The 21036-nt window shown below is 55.0% G+C and overlaps 7 protein-coding genes across 7 annotated transcripts; 4 read left to right on the top strand and 3 right to left on the bottom strand.

Moving 5' to 3' along the window:
• Positions 1–421: 421 nt before the first annotated feature.
• KRP23_14850 (uncharacterized protein) lies at positions 422–1822 on the top strand (the record flags this gene model as incomplete). Its single annotated transcript, XM_067885722.1, has 4 exons — positions 422–565; positions 630–965; positions 1038–1543; positions 1606–1822. 4 exons carry the CDS (start codon positions 422–424, stop codon positions 1820–1822), a joined length of 1203 nt encoding a protein of 400 aa, XP_067737006.1.
• Positions 1823–1974: 152 nt separating this feature from the next.
• KRP23_14849 (uncharacterized protein) lies at positions 1975–3397 on the top strand (the record flags this gene model as incomplete). Its single annotated transcript, XM_067885721.1, has 4 exons — positions 1975–2112; positions 2189–2524; positions 2598–3103; positions 3181–3397. The coding sequence occupies 4 exons, from the start codon at positions 1975–1977 to the stop codon at positions 3395–3397; spliced, it is 1197 nt and encodes a 398-aa protein (XP_067737005.1).
• A 280-nt stretch (positions 3398–3677) lies between these two features.
• On the bottom strand, positions 3678–4835 carry KRP23_14848 (uncharacterized protein; the record flags this gene model as incomplete). Its single annotated transcript, XM_067885720.1, has 1 exon — positions 3678–4835. The coding sequence occupies one exon, from the start codon at positions 4833–4835 to the stop codon at positions 3678–3680; it is 1158 nt and encodes a 385-aa protein (XP_067737004.1).
• An 885-nt stretch (positions 4836–5720) lies between these two features.
• Positions 5721–6887, top strand: KRP23_14847 (uncharacterized protein; the record flags this gene model as incomplete). Its single annotated transcript, XM_067885719.1, has 1 exon — positions 5721–6887. The coding sequence occupies one exon, from the start codon at positions 5721–5723 to the stop codon at positions 6885–6887; it is 1167 nt and encodes a 388-aa protein (XP_067737003.1).
• Positions 6888–9025: 2138 nt separating this feature from the next.
• Positions 9026–10378, bottom strand: KRP23_14846 (uncharacterized protein; the record flags this gene model as incomplete). Its single annotated transcript, XM_067885718.1, has 2 exons — positions 9026–9347; positions 9696–10378. The coding sequence occupies 2 exons, from the start codon at positions 10376–10378 to the stop codon at positions 9026–9028; spliced, it is 1005 nt and encodes a 334-aa protein (XP_067737002.1).
• Positions 10379–13314: 2936 nt separating this feature from the next.
• On the bottom strand, positions 13315–16591 carry KRP23_14845 (Gamma-butyrobetaine dioxygenase; the record flags this gene model as incomplete). Its single annotated transcript, XM_067885717.1, has 4 exons — positions 13315–13361; positions 13442–15262; positions 15403–16460; positions 16521–16591. The coding sequence occupies 4 exons, from the start codon at positions 16589–16591 to the stop codon at positions 13315–13317; spliced, it is 2997 nt and encodes a 998-aa protein (XP_067737001.1).
• A 476-nt stretch (positions 16592–17067) lies between these two features.
• On the top strand, positions 17068–20236 carry KRP23_14844 (putative cation-transporting ATPase 13A5; the record flags this gene model as incomplete). The annotated part of the gene is made up of 2 exons (XM_067885716.1): positions 17068–19200; positions 20222–20236. 2 exons carry the CDS (start codon positions 17068–17070, stop codon positions 20234–20236), a joined length of 2148 nt encoding a protein of 715 aa, XP_067737000.1.
• Between the last annotated feature and the right edge of the window lie 800 nt (positions 20237–21036).

The raw sequence follows: 21036 nt of genomic DNA, 5'->3' as shown, positions 1-21036 counted from the left end.
GGTAAGTAATTTTTACTGGAAGAGTAATACCGTACGATCTTCTAATTCTCTCGTTCTTACGCTGCATTCTTGCAACAAGGTGTAATATTAGGTGCAGCCCCACGCGATGAAGGTGGTGAGGATCGTGCATCCCGTCTTCCAATGGATCTCTGAGGTCCATCCGAAATGGGCGGAAGGGAACAGTTTGATGTATCTGCGAGCTCACCCACGCCAGTATGGAGTCCGCTCGACCGACGAGCAGTGAGTGATCACGGGATGTTACCGGTACAGTTTTGTCTATGTATTATAGTTGCTGCGCCAAGTTGCTGGTGAGCCACCAAAGCTGCAAATCAGTGGTGGGCCAGCCTGATCAGGTCCCAACCTGGATTATTGGACCCCCGCTGAGACGGTTGGTTGTTGTAAACATTCACCGAGGCAGTGGATGGATACGCACGCACCGACAGATCTGGATTTCCTGCGTGCCCTGCATCGCTTCCCCTGCAACCTCTCTACCTCCATGGCGTCACCGCTGGACATGCCTGAAGGCGTCGTTCTCGACTTTGACGTCGAGATTGTGGCAGCGAACGTGAGTACCCTCCTCCAGAGGCAAAGGTACCTTCTCGGTCTAACCCTAATGTATTGGCTTGTAGAACATCGAGGCCGGCGACTTCCTCGGCTGGACGGCAGCTCTCCGAGGTGAGCTATCGTCGAGTGACGCCTACGTTTCGATCGAGATCGACGGCGTGAAAGTGGGCTGGACACGACCCATCTTCGATACTCTCAAACCAGCTTGGAACGAGAGATTTTACTTCCGAAATGTCCGTCCGGGCTCCCTGTGCAAGTTGTCCTTGTTTGACAAGGACATGGATGCTGACGATGAGCTGGGGGCGGCGCAGTTCACGGTAGAAAACACGGGCGGCCAAGAGCTTATTTCCGAGCTGCCGATCACATTGGCCGACAAAAAAGCAGGCGTCCTTGTTATCAGGGTGGGTCCGTCATGTTACTTGCCGTTTTCGCTCATAAGACTAACACCAATTTGCCCTCTTGTCGTTCTGCAGACCAAAGGTATTCCAGCGAATTCAGTAGACAACGAGCTGCTTCGTGAGGTCGGTCCTGTTCGTTACTCGGTGCACTCGAGCGTCGGCGCGGGGCTCTTGTCCATGCTGACGTCCAATGACGATAGACTCGAGTCGTTGGCGTATCGCGTCCAGCTCCACAATATCCCGGAGTTCCTACCAACAGAGCACGAGTGGAACAAGAACTACCCCACGATTCAGCGAATCTTTTCGCCAGACCACCCCGAGTCACCCATTCTTCGTCAAGCGATCTTAGCGCAGCATGCCGTGGTCTACTCTCACGGCCCAGAAAACACGCACTACGGCTCCATTTCGTCTCCTGCCGACTTCTTCAAGCTTATCCACGATGGTAGACGTCAAGACAAACCGGTGCTCTACACGTATGTGATCACCAACAAGGGCTGGTACTTCTCCGAAACGGGCGCTGATTTCTTCAAGGACATGCTGTCTAAGCACATGCTGCACTCGGGTGCCGCGTTCTCCGTCTTGTACGTCTGGAAAGCAGAATAGTTAGTAGACATGCTGACTCATTTGCTGTGTTCGTGGACAGGTATGCTGGAGAGTTTCGCGTTGACAATGACACGCCAGGTGAACCCAAGCTCATTATCGACAACAACAGCGGCACGTACGCACCACCGATGGAGGATCTGCCGCACGTCAAGGCCCTTCTTGAGAACAACTTCCCTGGGATTGAGTGCGAGGCGCTGGACCAGCACGAAGAAGCGTTGCAGCAGGCACGCAAGGAGATTTTAGCGCTGTGGGAGTAGCGCTGTGATTGTGGCAAGAACGTTGAAGAACAACTCGGTAATATAACGCGTGGGTTCGTTTTTTTTATTACTACAAAAGAGACATGGGTAAGGAATTGGTAAGCAATTGTCTACTATCAGATCAAATTTGAATTCTCCAGACCACAATCATCATGGGCCAAGCTGCTTCGAACGGGGCGCTGCCGGCCTCGGCACGCCCGACCCCCACGCTGTTCCCGCTGGCGTCCGACGAATCGGACCTGCCTGAGGGCGCCCTACTTGACGTGGAGCTCGAAATTGTGTCTGCCAAAGTGCGGAATAAAAAAAAACGGCATTCATTCCTTTCATTCTCAAGTGGTAAAATACACTAATGACTTCGTTTCACAGGGTATCGTGGCCGGGGACTATTTGGGCGTCACGGCGCTCATGAAGGGCCAATTGAGCTCCAGTGACGGCTACGCGGTGATCGAGGTGGACGGCCAGAAAGTGGCCTGGACGCACCCCATCTTCTCGACGCTGGAGCCTGTGTGGAACGAGAAATTCTTCTTTAAGAACGTGCGGCCGGACTCACTGTGCAAGTTGTACCTGCTCGACAAGGACGTGAACACCGACGACGAGCTGGGAGAGACCCAATTTATGGCCGCCAACACTGACGGTGCCGAGTCGACGTTCGAGTTGTCCATTTCTCTCAATGGGAGAAATGCCGGCACCATTGTGGTCAAGGTTGGTGCCACCTTTTTCATGATATTCTGGTGAGGGGCTTGTGAAATTTGACTTCAGGTGTTGAGGGCTGCAGGTCAAGTCGCACCCGGTCATCCCTGAGCGCATCAATTGGTTTCACGAAGTCGGACCTGTCCGCTACTCGGTGCACTCGAGCGTGACCGCAGGACTCGTGACCATGTCGACGTCGAACGCTGCCAGGATCGAGTCGCTGGCTTACCACATTCAACTGCACAACATCCCGCAGTTCTTGCCGACGGACCACGAGTGGAACAAGGACTACCCGACGATCCAACGCATCTTCTCACCGGACTTCCCGCAGGCACCTGTGCTGCGCCAGGCGATTCTCACGCAGCACGCTGTGATCTACACACACGGCGCGAAAAACACCAAGTATGGTGCGATTTCGTCGCCCGCCGAGTTCTTTAGACTTATTCACGACGGAAGGCGCCAGGAGAAGCCCGTGCTTTTCACGTACGTGATCACCAAGAATGGCTGGTACTTCTCCGAAACGGGCGCTGCGTTCTTCAAGGACATGCTGTCCAAGCACATGCTGCACTCGGGTGCTGCGTTCTCCGTTCTGTACGTTTGCTATTGCCGAGGCAGTCATTTGCCATGATTGTTGTGTCTACTGTAGTGTGACCTTTGTTTGTGCACAGGTATGCTGGCGAGTTCCGCGTTGACAACTATCTGTTCGACGAGCCGAAACTCGTAATTGACAACGACAGCGGCACGTATGCACCACCCAAGGCGGATTTGCCGCAGCTGAAGGCGCTCATCGAGAATAATTTCCCGGGGATTTTGGTTGACGCGTTGGATCGCGAAGACGAAGACCAGCAGAAAACACGGAAGGAGATCCTGGACTCATGGGCGTAGAGGTCGTCACTCCATTGCAATAAAGAGAGTTAGGCAAGTCTCGATGAAAACACAACCACTTCGACTTCGTGGCCAATTCCAGCCCGACGGAAGCACAGATAATGTTTCTAAGGAACTGTTGGCACGTTGTTTACAAGTCTTCACTAGAATGATGCAGCAAATAAAGCTGCAGGAGTTCTTCAGTAGCACCGACCAACTACTCAAGGGGAGTGTATATTACTTGCACGAAATGGCCTGCACGAATTCAGTACGTCTACACGGCCATCGACATAGAGACTCTCTATGCCCAGCCATCCAGGATCTCCTGACGCGCCTGCTTGAGCTCGTCGTCGTCGCGGTCCTTCGCCTCAACTGAGATCCCCGGGAAGTTGTTCTCGAAGATCGCCTGTAGCTTGGGCAGGTCCGCCTTGGGAGGCGCGTAGGTGCCGCTGTTGTTGTCGATCACGAGCTTGTACTTGCCGAAGTGGCTCTTCTCGATGTGGAACTCACCCGCGAATTTGACGGAGAAGGCGGCGCCCGAGTGCAGCATGTGCTTGGACAGCATGTCCTTGAAGAAGGCGGCGCCCGTCTCCGAGAAGTACCAGCCCGTTGGGGTGATGGCGTACGTGAAGAGCACGGGCTTGTCGAGGCGACGGCCATTGTGCACGAGCTTGAAGAAGTCGGACGGCTCCTTCAGCTCGCCGTACTCAGCAGTGGCACCGTGGCCGTAGATCACCGCATGCTCCGTGGCAATGGCCTTGCGGAGCACAGGTGACCCTGGGTTGTTCGGGGAGAAGATCTTCTGGATGGTGGGGTAGTTCTTGTTCCACTCGTGGTCGTTGGGCAGGAACTGCTGGATGTTGTGTAGTTGCACGTGGTAGGCCGAGGACTGCAGCTTGTCGTCGTCCGTCATGGACTGCGTGATGATGCCAGTGGTGAGGCTCAAGTGGCCCGAGTAATGCACCGGGCCGGCCTGCGTGAGCACGCCGTCGCCGTGCGGCTTGGTGGCGTGCGACTTGACCTTGACCACGATGGTGCCGGCTGCCTTGTCGTTGCGAGTGATGGGTAGCTCGAATGTCGTCTCGGCGCCGTCCGTGTTGGCCGCCGTGAACTGCGTCTGGCCCAGCGCGTCGTCGCCGTCCATATCCTTGTCCAGCAGATAGAGCTTGCACAGCGTGTCGGGCCGCACGTTCTTGAAGAAGAACTTCTCGTTCCACTCGGGCTCGAGCGTGTCGAAGATGGGTCGCGTCCAAGCCACCTTCTGGCCGGCCACCTCGATGAGCGCGTAGGCGTCGCTGGAGGCCACGTGGCCCTTGAGCGCCGCCTTCATGCCGAAGTAGTCGCCGGCCGCGATGTCCTTGGCGGCCACGATCTCGAGTTCGACGTCGAGGACGGAGTGCTCAGGCACGGGTTTGCCGGCGTGGGACGAGGAAGAAGAAGAAGAGGAAGCTTGGCCCATGGTACAGGAGAGGTGTGACTGGGAGGCGTCGGAATGGGAAATGATAGTCGTCGAGGGGCGCGCTGGAAGATCGCATTGCAACGTACCCTTTGCTGTTGTGCGGCTCTGATTCATCTGCGACATGAAAGTATCCATCTGGACCGATTACGGCTGAAAATTGTAGACGCACGACAACGAGCACAATCCAACTTTGACGAGATCTATTTTAAAATACAGCGCTGAGCGTTGGCTGTGGCCACGCGCTTCCTCCGCGCCTGTCTTTTGCTTTCGGTGACACACGTGGCAGCCAGCTCTTATCCGCGCCACGCTGGAACTTCATCATACAACGGCTGCACTCGTGTCCATGCCGAGCTTTTAGCCGTTGATCAATTGACCGATCGATGCAATTGCTTTGCTCGCTGAGTCGGCAGACGATAGCAACTCAATCACAGTAATGGTGCATTTACTAGCAAGCTTTCTAATGCCAACACGCAGTGCAGACTGCACTGCAGGCTTAATCTCTATCCCATGGTGCACTCACATGTAATATATCATTCAAACGTTTCGCTGGGTGAGCACCAGCGGGGACGTCAAAACCCTTTTGCCATCATAACGCGTGTATATATGTCGGTGCCTCGAGGCATTTAGGACCAAGTTGGTCTGCTCAAGCCGTGTCGGCCAGCCCCAATCTACAGACAACCGTACCGTATAGGTATTTTATTAAAAAAAACAAATTCGACAAACATCCCCGGCTCAGTAAACTACAATGCTGTCATGTCGCACGCAACTGACAATCATCAACTTGAAAATCAGGTGGGGGTACGTGTCGGTCGCTTCAACCACACTCCAATCCAATTCAGATCCAAATCATTCATCAATCCGCCTCATCAAACGAACATCTCCGCCATGGGCCAAGCTTCCTCGTCCCCCGCTCCTTCCACCGCCCCGCCGACCGCCGAGCCTGTGCCAGAGAACTCCGTCCTCGACGTCGAACTCGAGATCGTGGCCGCCAAGGACATCGCGGCCGGCGACTACTTCGGCGCGAAGGCAGCACTCAAGGGCCACGTGGCCTCCAGCGACGCCTACGCGCTCATCGAGGTGGCCGGCCAGAAGGTGGCCTGGACGCGACCCATCTTCGACACGCTCGAGCCCGAGTGGAACGAGAAGTTCTTCTTCAAGAACGTGCGGCCCGACACGCTGTGCAAGCTCTATCTGCTGGACAAGGATATGGACGACGACGACGCGCTGGGCCAGACGCAGTTCACGGCGGCCAACACGGACGGCGCCGAGACGACATTCGAGCTGCCCATCACTCGCAACGACAAGGCAGCCGGCACCATCGTGGTCAAGGTCAAGTCGAGTCCGACCCTGGTCGTCGGAAACGGAGCCCTGCAACAGGTTGGACCTGTGCACTACTCGGTGCACTCGAGTTTTATCAATGGGATTATCACAGACACCACCACAGACGACGAGAAGCGCGAGTCTTTTGCCTACCACGTGCAACTGCACGACATCCAGCGGATCCTACCTACGGACAACGAGTGGAACCACAACCACAAGCCCGTGCAGAGGATTTTCTCTCCGGATCACCCGGAATCTCCGGTGCTACGGAAGGCCGTGGCGTCGGAGCACGCGGCCGTGTACAAACATGACTCGGACACTGTGTACGGGGAGTTTAACGGGCCAGCCGACTTCTTTAAGCTGCTTCACGACGGCAAACGTCTGGACAAACCCGTGCTCTTTACGTACGCCATCATCTCGACGGGCTGGTACTTCTCCGAGACGGGGGCCGCCTTCTTTAAGGACATGCTGTCCAAGCACATGCTCCATTCGGGGGCGCAGTTCAACGTCAAGTATGCTGGCGAGTTCCACATTGAACAGGGACGTCAGGGAGAGTACAGGCTGCTCATTGACAACAATAGCGGCACCTACGCACCGCCAAAGGAGGAGCTGCCGCAGCTCAAGACGCTGCTGGAAACGAACTTCCCGGGCATTTCGGTCGACGTACACGACCGCAGCGACCCGGAGCTCAAGGAGAAACGGAAGGAGATCCTTGATGCCTGGGCCGCATAAGAAGTTTGTCCAAATGGATCCGTGTCTACCTCGTATCACCTCTGCTGAAGGTTCGACAACGAACGTCAAATTCTTGACAAGTTTGCAACTTTTGGCGGTATTTTGGTCCAAATATAAAACTACTTGCAGTTATAAGTTGGTCAAGTTCGTCCATTATTTTGAGCGGTAGTGCAAAAATATACAGCGCTCGACGCCCGAGAATTTCCCGCCGTCGGTGCTCATCGTAGCTGGAACGAGGCTCACGTTCAAGGTTTGGTGTGAATTATGGCGATGGTGAGCATCGGCGAGCGGATACGAAGGCAGGCAGCTCGCTTCATCCATAAATGGGAGGCTTATCAGGTCGAGTTGCACGGGTTCTATTCCATTGAGCGCTTCACAGCCATGAACGAGTACAACCGATCTACCAGCTCTTGGCGTGCGTTGGCGGTGCTTCTGTTTACACCATTGCCCAGCCTGATCTTAGTCGCCATGATTGACGCGATGCCTCTAGAGGACGCCGAGAAGGGGTTTAAGCACAGCGGTGTTGCGTGGGTGCGTGGCACCTTGACGTGTTTCATCTACACACACTGTGCAATCGAGCAAATTCGACTATACAACCCGATTCTCAACTTGGGGTTATCAGCTGGACTTTGTATCTCGATTCCTGCATCAATTCTCACGTCCGCGCTGGCTTTAGGCTTGTCGGCATCAATTTGCTGGCCACTGCCGTTTGCCTCGCTTTTGATGACGGGTCCCTGGCTCGGCTTCATTTCTTTTTTCTTTCTGAGGGTCCGTGGGGCTCACATACGCGCCAATCCAGAAGCTGTGAAAGAAGTCGTGCGATTCGCGACAATTACCGGAGCCCAGGTCTCGAACGTACTCATCTATGCAGGATTTAGCACCGTATTCACGAAGATGCCGCCTCAGTATCAGCCAGTGTTCGCTCTGTTGATTCCGGTGTACAAAGTGATACAGAAGAACGTCACCAGCCGCCTTCTTGCAGGCTTCGATGACTCGAAGCCCCAAATGGTCATTCTCAATATTGAGATTTTCAATGCGCTCTTCATTGCGACGTGTTTACAGAACTCGCAGTCCGTTGGCACAAGCATCACTCTCATTGCCGTGGATCTCTTACAAGCAGCCATTTCGCTCCTCGACTTGCACCGAATGGTCTACAACGTGAAGAAAACCATGAATAAACTAGGAGTGAGCACCAATGCCTTGATATCGACGGCAGAACTCGTTCTCAAGAAGTACCCTGCTATGGCAGGGAAACATAGGAGGCCCGACGTATGGGCGGGAGACTCTACCCCACGCCCCGTAACGAAGAAGCAGGTACTGCCGACAATGAATATGCAAGTGGGTGATTGCGATATTCCTGCTACTTTTTGCTCTCTAGCTCCAATTGATGCATCACACGACTCGTTGTCATCGTCTGTTCGGTTGGGATCCACAGCCAAATCCACTGGAACCTCTTCCGCTGGACAAAGAACCGGCCTCAACAGACTTACCAGTCAGGAACACCACCGGTTACTCAAGAAGGCACTGCAAGTGCTCTTCTTGACGGAGTTCATGCTGCTTATCGAGTTTACAGAAGTGCTGGTCTCTATTATTTATGGTGAGCCAGCCCACCCTCGATACAAGTTGCTTGTTGCTAACTGCTTTCGTGTTCCTTTGCAAGGAGGGTACATGGTGATCCTGTTTTACCTCCCCAATCGTCGATATTACCACCAACTCGCTCATCTCACGCACCATGAGCTATGGAGCAAGGTCAAAAGTGTGTTGGGATACGGGATGCTCGAACTTGTGTCTTTGATACTTCTCGTGTGTGTGCTGAACCGCCTAGTGAATCGCTTCTCGCTACAGCAACTTGCCTTTGTGCTGGAACGGGAGTTTTTTATGGTTCAGCCAAAGCTTATCATTTGGGTTACTATGACAATGCAGTCCGAGCTGCCACAAATGGGTAGGTTCGTGGTTTAGGCGGTTAATATCCCAAACTGACTGCTATTTGCTTGTCACCAGGAGTGGATTACAGCTTTGAGTTTGCTTGGCTTCATCAAAGGAACAACAGCACGGAAACGCCGTAATGTACAACTGTAAGGAGTCATTTCTAGTGTAAATCAATACCTTTTGCTACACAGCTAACCTGAATACCCAAGTTACAGGTTCTTGACGCAATTCGAATCAGTGGACGTGCACACCTCGCAGATCTGCGAACGGTACGAGCGCTTACAACCAAACTCGGCCTCAGCGCAGACCTCACTGTTCTCGTAGCAGGGAGGGTTGGCAGTCGTCAATTCGCTCACAGTTGGCAGAGGCTGCATCTCACCACCGTCAGTCGTCGTTGAGTTTTTCTCTACAAGTGCGCCGTAAGCAGACACGAGCTTTTCCGCGCGTTCAGCATTGGCGTCACTGTCGCCCGGGTTGGCCCAGAAATCAAGACCATCCAGCCACGTGACTCCATCGTCCGACACTGAGACGCTGAATTCCACACCTCCGGCCGTGCAAAACTCCGAGTAGTTCGCGAAGGAGGCCCCAGTCTCCGGATTAACCAAGGACGTGATACCCACGACGTCGTCCAGCGGGATGTAGCCCAGCACCTCGTACGCAAACGTGCAGGCCTCTCCATTGGGCTCCACTCCGAGAGGGCACATACCGCCAGGATACTCCTCGCGGCAGGCGTCGGTCTTGTCGCTCCAGCGACTTTGCGGACAACTGTTTGGGAAGGAGAACCAGTAGTTGTGCGGGTATGGCGCGATGGCCTCGTTGTCCTGTAGTGATCCACCGACACAGAACCCCAAGTCTGGCTGGCCGGCAGCTCCGATGTACTGGTTGCACACGTCTGGGAATGAGCCGTCGGCATTCGGGTCGCACTGGCCGCCATCCATCGGCATGAATGGGCAGTGCTCAATGGCATAGTCAGACTCATCCGTTGCGCTGGCGTAATATCCCATCGACGCGGCAGGCTGCACCACCGTCGTCTCGTAGAAGACGACGTACTGGATGTTGTTCTTGCGCTTGCAGTCGGTCACCACCGACGCGTTGATGCACTCAGCCTGCACGTACTTGAGAGCGCCCTCGACGGCTGCCATGTTGACAGTGTCGAGCACAGCTCGGTACTTTTCATCGAACGTGGTGTAGTATTTGGACACGAAGCGCCGGTTGTCGGCATCCCATTTGGGCATGTCGCCCTGCACACGGGCTTGGAGCGACTTCACCTTCTGGAAGGGCGTTGAGATCGAGCGCGACGACGAATATGATGCTGAGCCGGTTGCGTCGTAGTCGTCATAAGCTCGTACGTGACTAGCAACGGAGTCGTCGTCGCCGCCAACATCCACGGACGAGTCACCACTAGAAGAGGTTGCATCGAGATCGCTGTAGCTAGAGGTCGAGGAGGCTTCGACCGCGCTTTGGTACTTTCGTGATGGTTTACAACCATCAGCGGCCACAGAAGTACCGGTCACAATCATCGATGCGGAGAGTACGAAGGTCAAGGCGGTGAAGACTTTCATGGTTGCTGGAGTCTGTGGCTGCTCAGGTACTTGCGAGTGAAGAGGCAAAAGTAGGAATGAGAGTTCTGAAAAGCGTCTGACGCACTCCGTCGCGCTATCCTCCAAAACAATGCCGTTTGGAGGCTACTTGAAGCCGGCGCGTAACACCAAGAGTATTTGGAGAAGCAGCGTTGGTTTCAGATACATGACGGATCAAAAACTTCAGGCCGGAGCGTTTGCAATGCAGATTGCTTGGGTTGCACAAGTGCTAGCCAGATAGCTGCTTCTATATAGTCGCTATCAGCGCCTGTCCGTCCATCTTGATTCTCCGCTCTTTGTTATGCTGTTGTGGTTTTACCTCGCTCATGGTTTGTCGAGTTGAGGAGATGTATCCTCTACATACTTGCAGAACGGGAGTGATTAATGACTGTGGTAGGTTTTCGACTTCATTAGCGTACGAAACGGACAGGTGGTGCTGGAAGTACAGGTATTACGAAGCTAAAGGCCTATTGTTTCGAACGATCATCGAAATTGCCTGTCATGCAGTAATACAGAAAACAACTATCATCGTGCGTTTTAATGATCCAGTTCTTGACCCCCGAATTTTGGCGGTGGGTGTAAATCTCATGTGACGCAAGGCACGTTTTCAAGTGCGCATAGAGAGATGGTCTCTGTGAAACCTGCGTCGCAGCCAGTCTCTCACCGGCCCGAGCACCACGTAGTATTCGAACAGGATTGCTGTCGTCACATTGCCCAGCAGCAGCGCCAAGTACTGCGAGCGAAACGCCAGGGGCATCGGGATGTCCGGCAACACCATCACGTTCGTACCGCTCGAGATGCGAAACTTGTCAGTGAGTGTACCCGGTGGACCAAGCAGGAGATACACGTCGAGTACAGCGAGAGCAGCGTACAGCACCAACAGCGGATTGTTGTGCCAGATCGATGCTCGATAGCGGGAACCAAAGCTGAAGATCCACGCGGCGAGCTGTTGTTGTGTGATGATCGTGAAGAAGAGCGTTGTCGCCAAGTGGTTGTCCGATAGTAGCCACCACTTGGCCAAGTCGACGTTGTCGGGGCTGAACGGGCAGTACCAGCGCTGGGAGGTGAGCATATAGATGCCGGATAGCAAAAAGATGACGTTGATGACCTCTTGCCCCAGGATTGAGAGCAGTGTGGATGGCCCGATAAGACTTGATGTAGGACGTTGGTCGCGCAGATCTGGTAGGGGCTGCGACAGGGTGATCACGTACGAGAGACCCACGAGAGTAAAGCCATCGGCCAGGATGAAGAACCATTCCGACAGGATAGTAGCGTTGTACCACTGGAACAGCCTCAAGGTAGACCCAATGACGCCGTACATGATGAGGAACTTGACCGACGCAAACGACGTCGCCAAGCTGCATCGACCTTCACGGCAAATGTCAACCACCGACTGAATCGTCTTGGGTTTGCTGGTAAAAGGCGAGACGACGGATGCATCCGCATCACTGAGAGCGATGCCAGCATGAGCAATACGCAACGCCCCACAGTCGTTTCCTCCATCTCCACACATACCCGTCACTGCGCCAGCCTCCATGTGCATTTTGACACACTCCACCTTGTCGTCAGGCGTCATGCGGCTGAAGATGCGAACGTAGAAGAGCAGTTGGTTCATCTCGCCCATACTCTTGAGACGGTTGAAGGCTGCTCCGGTCACTGCCAGCTCCACGTCCTCTCCTTGTAGTACCATGTTCCTGACCGTTTGATGATCAACTACTACCCCACTATCCACATCGCGCCACTCCACAGCTCCAACTTCTGCATGCAAACCGCTACCAGTTCGCTCAACATCACCGAAAATTACCCGTGAGTCTGGAGCTACCATTCCACTACTGCGAGCGATGTAGCAGCCACACATGGCATTGTCGCCCGTGATCATCACCACACGGATATCGCCTGCCTTTAGCTGTGCGATGGCACCCGCCGTGTCCTCCTTGAGCTCATTCCGGAACAGAATCAAGCCGAGCAAAGACAAATCCTCGTTCACTGCGTCGCGGTTCGACAGGAACGCATCGATCTGCTCATTCGTCCAGTCTCGCGGCAGTTCACGGTACGAAAGTCCCAGCACGTAGCATCCGTCCTTGGCCAGTTGATCCGCCACGGATTTGTAGTCTCTGGGAACGCTGTCTGGCCGACTCAGCTGCTCCATGCGCTCGTACGAGCCTTTGCAGAAGACGAAGAGCTGGCCCGTAGCTCGATGGCGCACCACAACGCTCATCGACATGCGGTGGTGGTCGAAGTCGAAGCGCTTGACGAACTCGAGCTCGTCTCCGTTGGGTGACGTCACAACCGGTTGGCTGCCTTCGTGCTCCACGAGTGTCCACCGCGTTGCCTCGAACATGCGCACCTCGACCTCGTTACCAACCAATTGGCCATCGAGAGACCCGACCGAGTGGCAAGTAGCCAGCGCGTACTGTGTCTGCTGCGAGGCTGAGACTGTTGCTGTGTCCTTGACTACAGGTAGGAAGGAGGCCGACTTGGTGTCCACAGGCTGCACTCCGAGGAAGTCGAGGCCTTGCTTGGTGAGCGTTCCCGTCTTGTCGAAGCAGAACACGCGCACTTTGCCGCAGAGAGTGATTCGCTTCACGTTGAGCGAGAAAATACCCGCTTTTTGAAGTCTTGCAGCGGCGTTTACTTGTCCGACAGTGATCACAACAGGTAGCAGTGGATTCACGACAGCAGAGATCATGAAGATGCAGTAGCAGAACGCCGTCATTTTGTTGTTGAGCTTGCCGTTGCCCAAGAGAAAGCTGATCCCAATCCCACATGCAATGGTCGAGTAGATAAGTAGCAACGCGATCAGCGCCTTCAGATGCTCATCGTACTTGAAGCGCATAGGCACAGGGAACAAAATCGACTGGATCAGTTGTCCCTTGGTGGTGTGAGCGCCTGTGGTTTGTACGACTCCATGGATCTCTTCATTGCGACCCGAAGACAGCACTCGCGTTCCCGAAAACAACGTGTGCTTCTTACCACGACCCTCAGCATCGTAGATTGTAGCGCTATGGTCCGGGATGGGAAATTTCTGGACTGGCATGGACTCACCGGTCAGCATGGACTCGTCACAGACTGTAGCGCCCTTCACGATCACCATATCGCAAGGCAGAACCCAGTTCTCCGGCACCTGCACCAGATCCCCAGGCACCAGTTCAGGTGACTCGACCACCTGCCAGTGATTGTCGCGGAACACGGAAACCTCCGTTTGATACCGAGTCATCTTGACGATCGCAGCTTGCATTTTACGCTTCGTGTAAATGTTAATGACGGCAGTTCCCACCACTACGAGCGTCATGACGATGCCCATGTTCCAGTACGTGAAATAGTACCAGACGTAGTAGCACATGATCTGGTAGATGTAGAACATGGTGAGGAATTCGAGAAGTACCGAGCTCAAGAGCGAGGGCATGTTGACGTCCACGACGTTCATCCCGATCATCCTGAGACGGTTCTTCGCTTCCGTCGAGGTTAGCCCAGAGCCGCCTGCTGCGCCGATGTCGGCGTACGTCCGTCCCACGGAGATTTCAGCCGGTACAAACTGCTTTGGGTCTTCGTCGTAGACGTATCGTAGGTGTTGAAAGTCGACCATGCGCTGACCATCAACAAGCTCGACACGCACGGTCTCCTGATAGCCGCGTAGTTTACCAGAGCTGCTGAACCAGTTTTCCACTTTGGCAACAAGCGCTGATATCCCAGTCCTGTCGGTGAGCATGATCTCTGTATCGTTGCTCTTGAACATGTGTACAAACTCGCACTTGTGCAGCGGACTCGGCTCGCGGAAAAAGTTGGGGAGATCTCGCTGATACGCTACGATCCCGATCGACCACAGTGCAGCAAATAGCCACACTAGGAAGAAGACCGTCGCGTTCGCACTGAGGGGATCAAAGAGTGGAGGGGTGAAGCTGCCGTAGTAGTCGCAGATGACAACCAGCAGCAACACGTGAAGCAGGACGCTCACCAGCACAAAGTAGACGAAAACAAGTCGCCCCAGAGTTGAGCTAGAGTACCCAGTCTGCAAAAGCTTTTTAGGTTCCGCGTTGGGCTCGCGAAGGAGGGCGTACTTGGTCCGCGACATCATTCCTTTGAACTCGGTGACCCCACCAGCGGCAAGAGCTTTATCACCTTCAGTCAGTGAGCAGTTCTTGTGGTGAATCGCACTGCTGTGGAAGTTCCACCACGCCAACAGTGCAAAGCACGCCAAGTAGACGAGGTACACAAGCACCAGCGAGGGCTCCATAAAGCTGGTAAACTGGAAATCTCCCAGCAGGGACTCACTTACACAAGCAGCTTTGCTGTCTTCGTCCACGCTACCGTCGTCCAGCATGAGGCTCACACATTGAGCTCCAACTGGGAAGGACGCGTTGTTGTTTCTCGGATTCGATGGCGAGGTCCAGAAGACCGTCGCGTCTCGGGAATCCTCTACCATTGACGCGTTTTCACTGCCGCACTGCAGCTTCTGCTGAATTTCGCCAGTCAGTGCGTCAACCACCACAGTCTGCAGACGACAGACCGCCTCTGGGTCTTCGTACGTGAACGTGGGCGTGTCGGGGGTGTAGCGGGCGTACGGGAAGTTGACTTGTCTTGGTTGCGCCCACCCCACTGCATAGTCGGCTTCGTAGCTGCCACCTACGGGTCGTGTGAACCTGGTAAACACCTCACGTGTGCTACTCGACGTAGTGCAGCAGTAAAAGTCGGGATGGTGGCGCTGAGGACACGCCGGATAGTCCATCGGGTCCGGTGCAGCCTCCACGGAGACCATCAACGCGAACACAATCGCAATCGCTGTCAACTCGACCGTCATCCTCTCGAACTGCGGCTTATCCAGAGCTTGGCGAGGGGGCCCGGCCAAAGAAGGAATGGCAAGGGACGCTGCATCCCAAACGTGAAACCAACTGAGCCACCAAGGACAAGTCTCCTTCCTTCCATGATCCCAATCGACGTACTCGCTGGCTTTTTACAGAGCGGTGGATTGCATTGAATGGGTGCTACTTGCGTGGGTTCTTACGCACTGCTCTCTCGCAGCTTTTTGAGACGTCCTTGGAACTCTTCGTAGTCGAGGTAGCAGCCTTCCAGGTGACGCCGCGTGTCCACTGCATTGTACGCTGTTCGTCCGTGCATCATGCGTCGGTTGTCAAACACGAGCATTTCTCCTTCGTGGAGTCGGAAGTGCAGCAGGTTGGCGAGGCTGCGCGTCTCGTGGGCAAAGAGCTGCAACGCCGCGTACAGTTCCTTGCTCGCGTTCTCCAGCGGAGCGAGGAGCGCTTGGTTGTACCGCAGCTCCTTGACAGATCCGTCGGTCGGGTCCAGTCGGATCACGGGCCCGTCGAAGCGGAAGTGGTGCTTGTTGCTCGAGAAAACGTGTGCGACGCGCTCCGTGGTGAGCACTTTGAAGGCCTCCGGACTCTCTCGACGGATCTTGTCGGCCACGAAGTAGCCGTCCACGAGGGTGCTCTCCCCGCCTTCGATCTTGGCAGCGGTCAGCTCGAGGCAGTGCAGGAACTGCACGCCAGGCTGCGAGTCACTGAAACACAAGTCGGTGTGTGGGAAGAGAGCTCCGCCCGTGAGCGAGAGGCTGGTCGGGTCCGGGATGTCCTTGACGTCCCAGGAGCTCTCGCCCCAGAACGTGTTGCGAATGATTGAGATGCGACGCCCCACATCCTCCACGCGCTTGTGGCCGTACGGAACGCCGCCGACAATGGTGAACCCGAACGTGTGGAGCTTCTCGAGCCAGGCGAGGACCCCCTTCTCGTCCGCCATGATGCTGTCGTATCGTACTCGAGGCAGCTCCGACGCCATGTCTGCAACGTTCCAGAGCTTCTGGCCGACGTCGTTGGCCTCGTTAGCAAAGCCTGAGTACTTTTCCAGGAAGCCAATGGTGTAGATGGACTCGTGAGCGTCCTCCGTGCTCCAAACGACCTCAAGAATGTCGTGGGTCTGGTTCACGTCCACGGATTTGGGTTGGATGTCAAGAGCGATGGAGGACGAGTCCAGGATGCGCTCTAACGCTACAGCATGGTAGCAGGCCGAGCAGCGGCAGTTGTCACGCAGCCACACGTGCAGGAGCGAACTGCAGCAGTGGCAAAAGGTTAGTCAAGCATGAAAAGCCTATGGACGACAGTGACGTCACCTGGTCTTTCCGTTGCCCCAGGTGAGCTGGACCTGGTCAGGGGTCACTTCCACCTGGACAATAACTGCCATACCGGAGTGAGAAGGCGCGAGTGAATCCGAGAATGACGCGGCGGTTGTGACGAGCAAGGAAGTTGCTGTCTGCTTGCGTTTATCGTGGATGCCAACGTGTGGGAGGGCTCCGCTGGGCAGTGGAGCCACTGCTCCGGTCTCCGTCTTTGGACGAATCCGATGGACTTGAATCGTGACGCGACTACCGAGTGGAGGACCCACCGCCAGGAGATCTTACCACGCGAACAAGTCGGGCGTGATGTGGACACATGCTGGACGCTTACTGGCCCCACGTTGAAGTGGACCGTCACTGGAGGACCATCCAGCCGTTACGAAAAGGTCCATCGCGCATCACCATTCTCACACGTCACAGATTACCGCTGGTGTGCATGCACATGTAGAGTCTCGCTGAGTTGAGTCGCTTTCACTTGCAAATCCTTGGCGGTGGCGGAGCTCATTCTCCAACTTGCCTCGTCAAGAAGAGAGCGACTTCGGCGATGATCCACCGGTCGCTGCTGGCGTTGGCGGTCGTGCCGATGGCCTTCGTGCACGCCGAGCAAGCCAACCAACTTGCCTTCGCAGCCTGCCCCGTGAGCCACAGCCCAGAGTACTATTGCTGCCAGTACTCGAGCTCGAACATGGAGATCTACACCAAGTTCAATCTCCCCACTGGCGGCAGCTACGACGAGTTCTACCGCAAGGGCTGGAACGAAGGTCGTCGTGTCAACTACCCGTACCACAAGTTCACGCCCGACTCGCCCACGTTCTACTACGATGAACCAAGCTCCGTCTGTCGGATGCAAGTGGTCGTCACGGACTTCTCCTCGGGCTCCATGACGTACGAGCTGCAGTGTGCGAGTGCTAACTCCACGTTGGAAGAGGACTCGCGCGATTCCACGGTCTTCTGGACGTCGCCAAGCAACTCGCGCAACAACAACGCGTCGTTCCCTGTTGGTGCCCAATGCACGAGTCTGATGACGGACGGTCTAGTGAACGCCACTGCGAAAGCCGCTTGTGTATCGGAGTCAGCTACTGTGACGCCCCAATTCACCTCCTACGGCGAAGGGAAGCTGCTGCTCGTCTACTTCCTGTACCTCGCAGTGTTTGTGCTGATCGGTCTTTGGATGGCGTACAAGCACGTGCTCCAAAGCAAGAATGAGTCTGTCGACGAGATGGCTCGAAAGCTGTTGACGTCTCCTGCAACGCCGCTCAAGTCTGTCGCAGGCTACAGCGAGGCCCGAAACTCTCACGTACGCGACTCGGATCTTCACATCCAGCGCGTTGCAAGCGACAGCGTTTTCCAAACGGGATACAAGGCGTCCAAGGTCGGCTACGTCGTGTTCAGCTACTTTGTGGCGGCGACGCTGGCGCTCAACGCTCTCGTCATCATCGTTATCTGCGACTACTACGCGAAGTTCACGCCCACTTTGTTCGGCAGCGACAATGCTCTCGTGTTCTTCATCGTTTGGCTCTTTTCCGCTGGCTGGTTCGCTTCCATCGTGCTCTTACGAGAGCAGATCGTTAACTTCTTCCGTCTGCGGGTCGAGTTAAACAAGGCTGAGTACGTGCATCTCTTCAAGCGCGACGATACCGAAGTGCTCCTTGCTGACCGTTCCGGTGTCTCGGACTTGGTCCAGCGTATCGAGTCGGTCTTCTCGAACAAGAGCAAGCTCAGCGGATACCAAGAAACTGTACGAGTGAACCAAGCGGGTTCCCTTCGCTTCCTCACCTTTCAGCATCTGCGGTACATCTACGACGACTCTGAGAAGCGCTTCGTGCCTGGCGCAGTGGCACTCGGAGAGACCCACCGAGACATTATGCGTGACGCTGGCGGACTATCAACTACAGAAGCCGAGAGTCGACTGCAGACTGTTGGAGCCAATGCGGTCGATGTCGCGTTACCATCCGTGGGGAAGTCACTGATCCAGGAGTTCTTCACGCTGTTTTACATCTACCAGATCATGTGCTACTACGTCTGGTACTATTTCACGTACTGGAACTTGGGCATCGTCATGACGCTCGTAGTGGTGGGAACTGCCGTCATTAACATTTACACGAAGCGTAAAATGCAAGCTGCGATCGTCAAGATGACGCGATATCGCACGGAGGTTTCCGTGTTCCGCGATAACGAGTGGAAGACACTTGAATCGCCGCAACTTGTTCCCGGTGACCTCGTTAAAGTTCCTGAAAATTGGATTATTCCTTGCGATATGGTGATCGTGAAGGGCACTACAGTCTGTGACGAGTCCATGCTGACCGGTGAGTCCATGCCAGTCCAGAAATTTCCCATCCCGGACCATAGCGCTACAATCTACGATGCTGAGGGTCGTGGTAAGAAGCACACGTTGTTTTCGGGAACGCGAGTGCTGTCTTCGGGTCGCAATGAGGAGATCCATGGAGTTGTACAAACCACAGGCGCCCATACCACCAAGGGACAATTGATCCAGTCGATTTTGTTCCCTGTGCCTATGCGCTTCAAGTACGACGAGCATCTGAAGGCACTGATCGCGTTGCTACTTGTGTACTCTTTCGTTGGATGCTACCTCGGTATCAACTTTCTCACTAGCAACGGAAAGCTGACGAACAAAATGACGGCGTTCTGCTACTGTATCTTCCTCATTTCTGCAGTGGTAAGCCCTCTCCTTCCCGTAGTTACGACGGTAGGCCAAGTGAATGCAGCAACTCGACTCGAGAAATCGGGTATTTTCTCGCTCAACGTGAAGCGAATCACTCTCTGCGGCAAAGTGCGCGTGTTCTGCTTCGACAAGACGGGAACGCTCACCAAGCAAGGCCTCGACTTCCTCGGAGTGCAGCCTGTGGACACCAAGTCGGCCTCCTTCCTACCTGTAGTCAAGGACACAGCAACAGTCTCAGCCTCGAAGCAGACACAGTACGCGCTGGCTACTTGCCACTCGGTCGGGTCTCTCGATGGCCAATTGGTTGGTAACGAGGTCGAGGTGCGCATGTTCGAGGCAACGCGGTGGACACTCGTGGAGCACGAAGGCAGCCAACCGGTTGTGACGTCACCCAACGGAGACGAGCTCGAGTTCGTCAAGCGCTTCGACTTCGACCACCACCGCATGTCCATGAGCGTTGTGGTGCGCCATCGAGCTACGGGCCAGCTCTTTGTCTTCTGCAAAGGCTCGTACGAGCGCATGGAGCAGCTGAGTCGGCCAGACAGCGTTCCCAGAGACTACAAGTCGGTGGCGGATCGACTGGCCAAGGACGGATGCTACGTGCTGGGACTTTCGTGTCGTGAACTGCCGCGAGACTGGACGAATGAGCAGATCGATGCGTTCCTGTCGAACCGCGACGCAGTGGACGAGGATTTGTCTTTGCTCGGCTTGATTCTGTTCCGGAATGAGCTCAAGGAGGACACGGCGGGTGCCATCGCACAGCTAAAGGCAGGCGATATCCGTGTGGTGATGATCACGGGCGACAATGCCATGTGTGGCTGCTACATCGCTCGCAGTAGTGGAATGGTATCTCCAGACTCACGGGTAATTCTTGGTGAAATGCTCACGTCTGGCGAGTCAATCAGCACACTCGTGTGGCGTGATATTGATGACGATGCGATCTCTTACGACCTTCACGAGCTCAAACGGAAACTAGCTGATGGTGAGGACATTGAGCTTGCTGTCACTGGTGCAGCGTTTGATCATTTGACTGCAGTGGGTGAGATGAAACAAATGCTGTTAAATGTACGCATCTTCAGCCGCATGACGCCCGACAACAAGGTGGAGTGTGTCAAAATGCACATGGAGGCTGGCGCAGTGACGGGTATGTGTGGAGATGGAGGAAACGACTGTGGAGCGTTGCGTATTGCTCATGCTGGCATCGCGCTAAGTGACGCTGAAGCTTCGGTAGTCTCGCCTTTTACCAGCAAACCCAAGACGATTCAGTCGGTGGTTGACATTTGCCGTGAAGGTCGTTGCAGTGTGGCGACGTCGTTCGCTTCCGTCAAGTTCCTCATCATGTACGGCGTCATCGCCTCCACGCTGCGCTTGTTCCAGTGGTATCACGCCGTCATCATGTCCGAGTGGTGCTTCATCCTGGCCGATGGCGTCACACTCGTGGGTCTCTCGTACGTGATCACGCTGTCGAAACCCTTGCCGACGTTGAACCAGCAGCGACCAACGTCCAGCCTCATCGGGCCGACGACACTGGCTTCTATCGTCGGCCAAGAGCTCATCAACGTCGTTTTCCTCTTCAGCGGCGTGCACATGCTCATCAACGAGGTCTGGTACTGCCCGTTCAGCCCTGACAACGTCGACTTGGCCAAGTGGTGGTTGCTCTCCGACAACAGCATGGCCACGACGCTCTTCTTCACGATCATCACGCAGCAACAGCTCGCAGCGTGGGTGTTCAGCTTCGGCTCACGGTATCGCGCACCAATCTGGCGCAACTATCTGCTCGTGACTGTCTTCGCCCTGTTGGTAGCACTCGATGTCTACCTCATCCTCGGC

Source organism: Phytophthora ramorum, assembly GCF_020800215.1.
Source record: "Phytophthora ramorum isolate Pr-102 chromosome Unknown Phyram_PR-102_s0023, whole genome shotgun sequence".
NCBI classification, from domain to species: domain Eukaryota; phylum Oomycota; class Peronosporomycetes; order Peronosporales; family Peronosporaceae; genus Phytophthora; species Phytophthora ramorum.
This window is presented reverse-complemented; position numbering and strand designations above follow the sequence as displayed.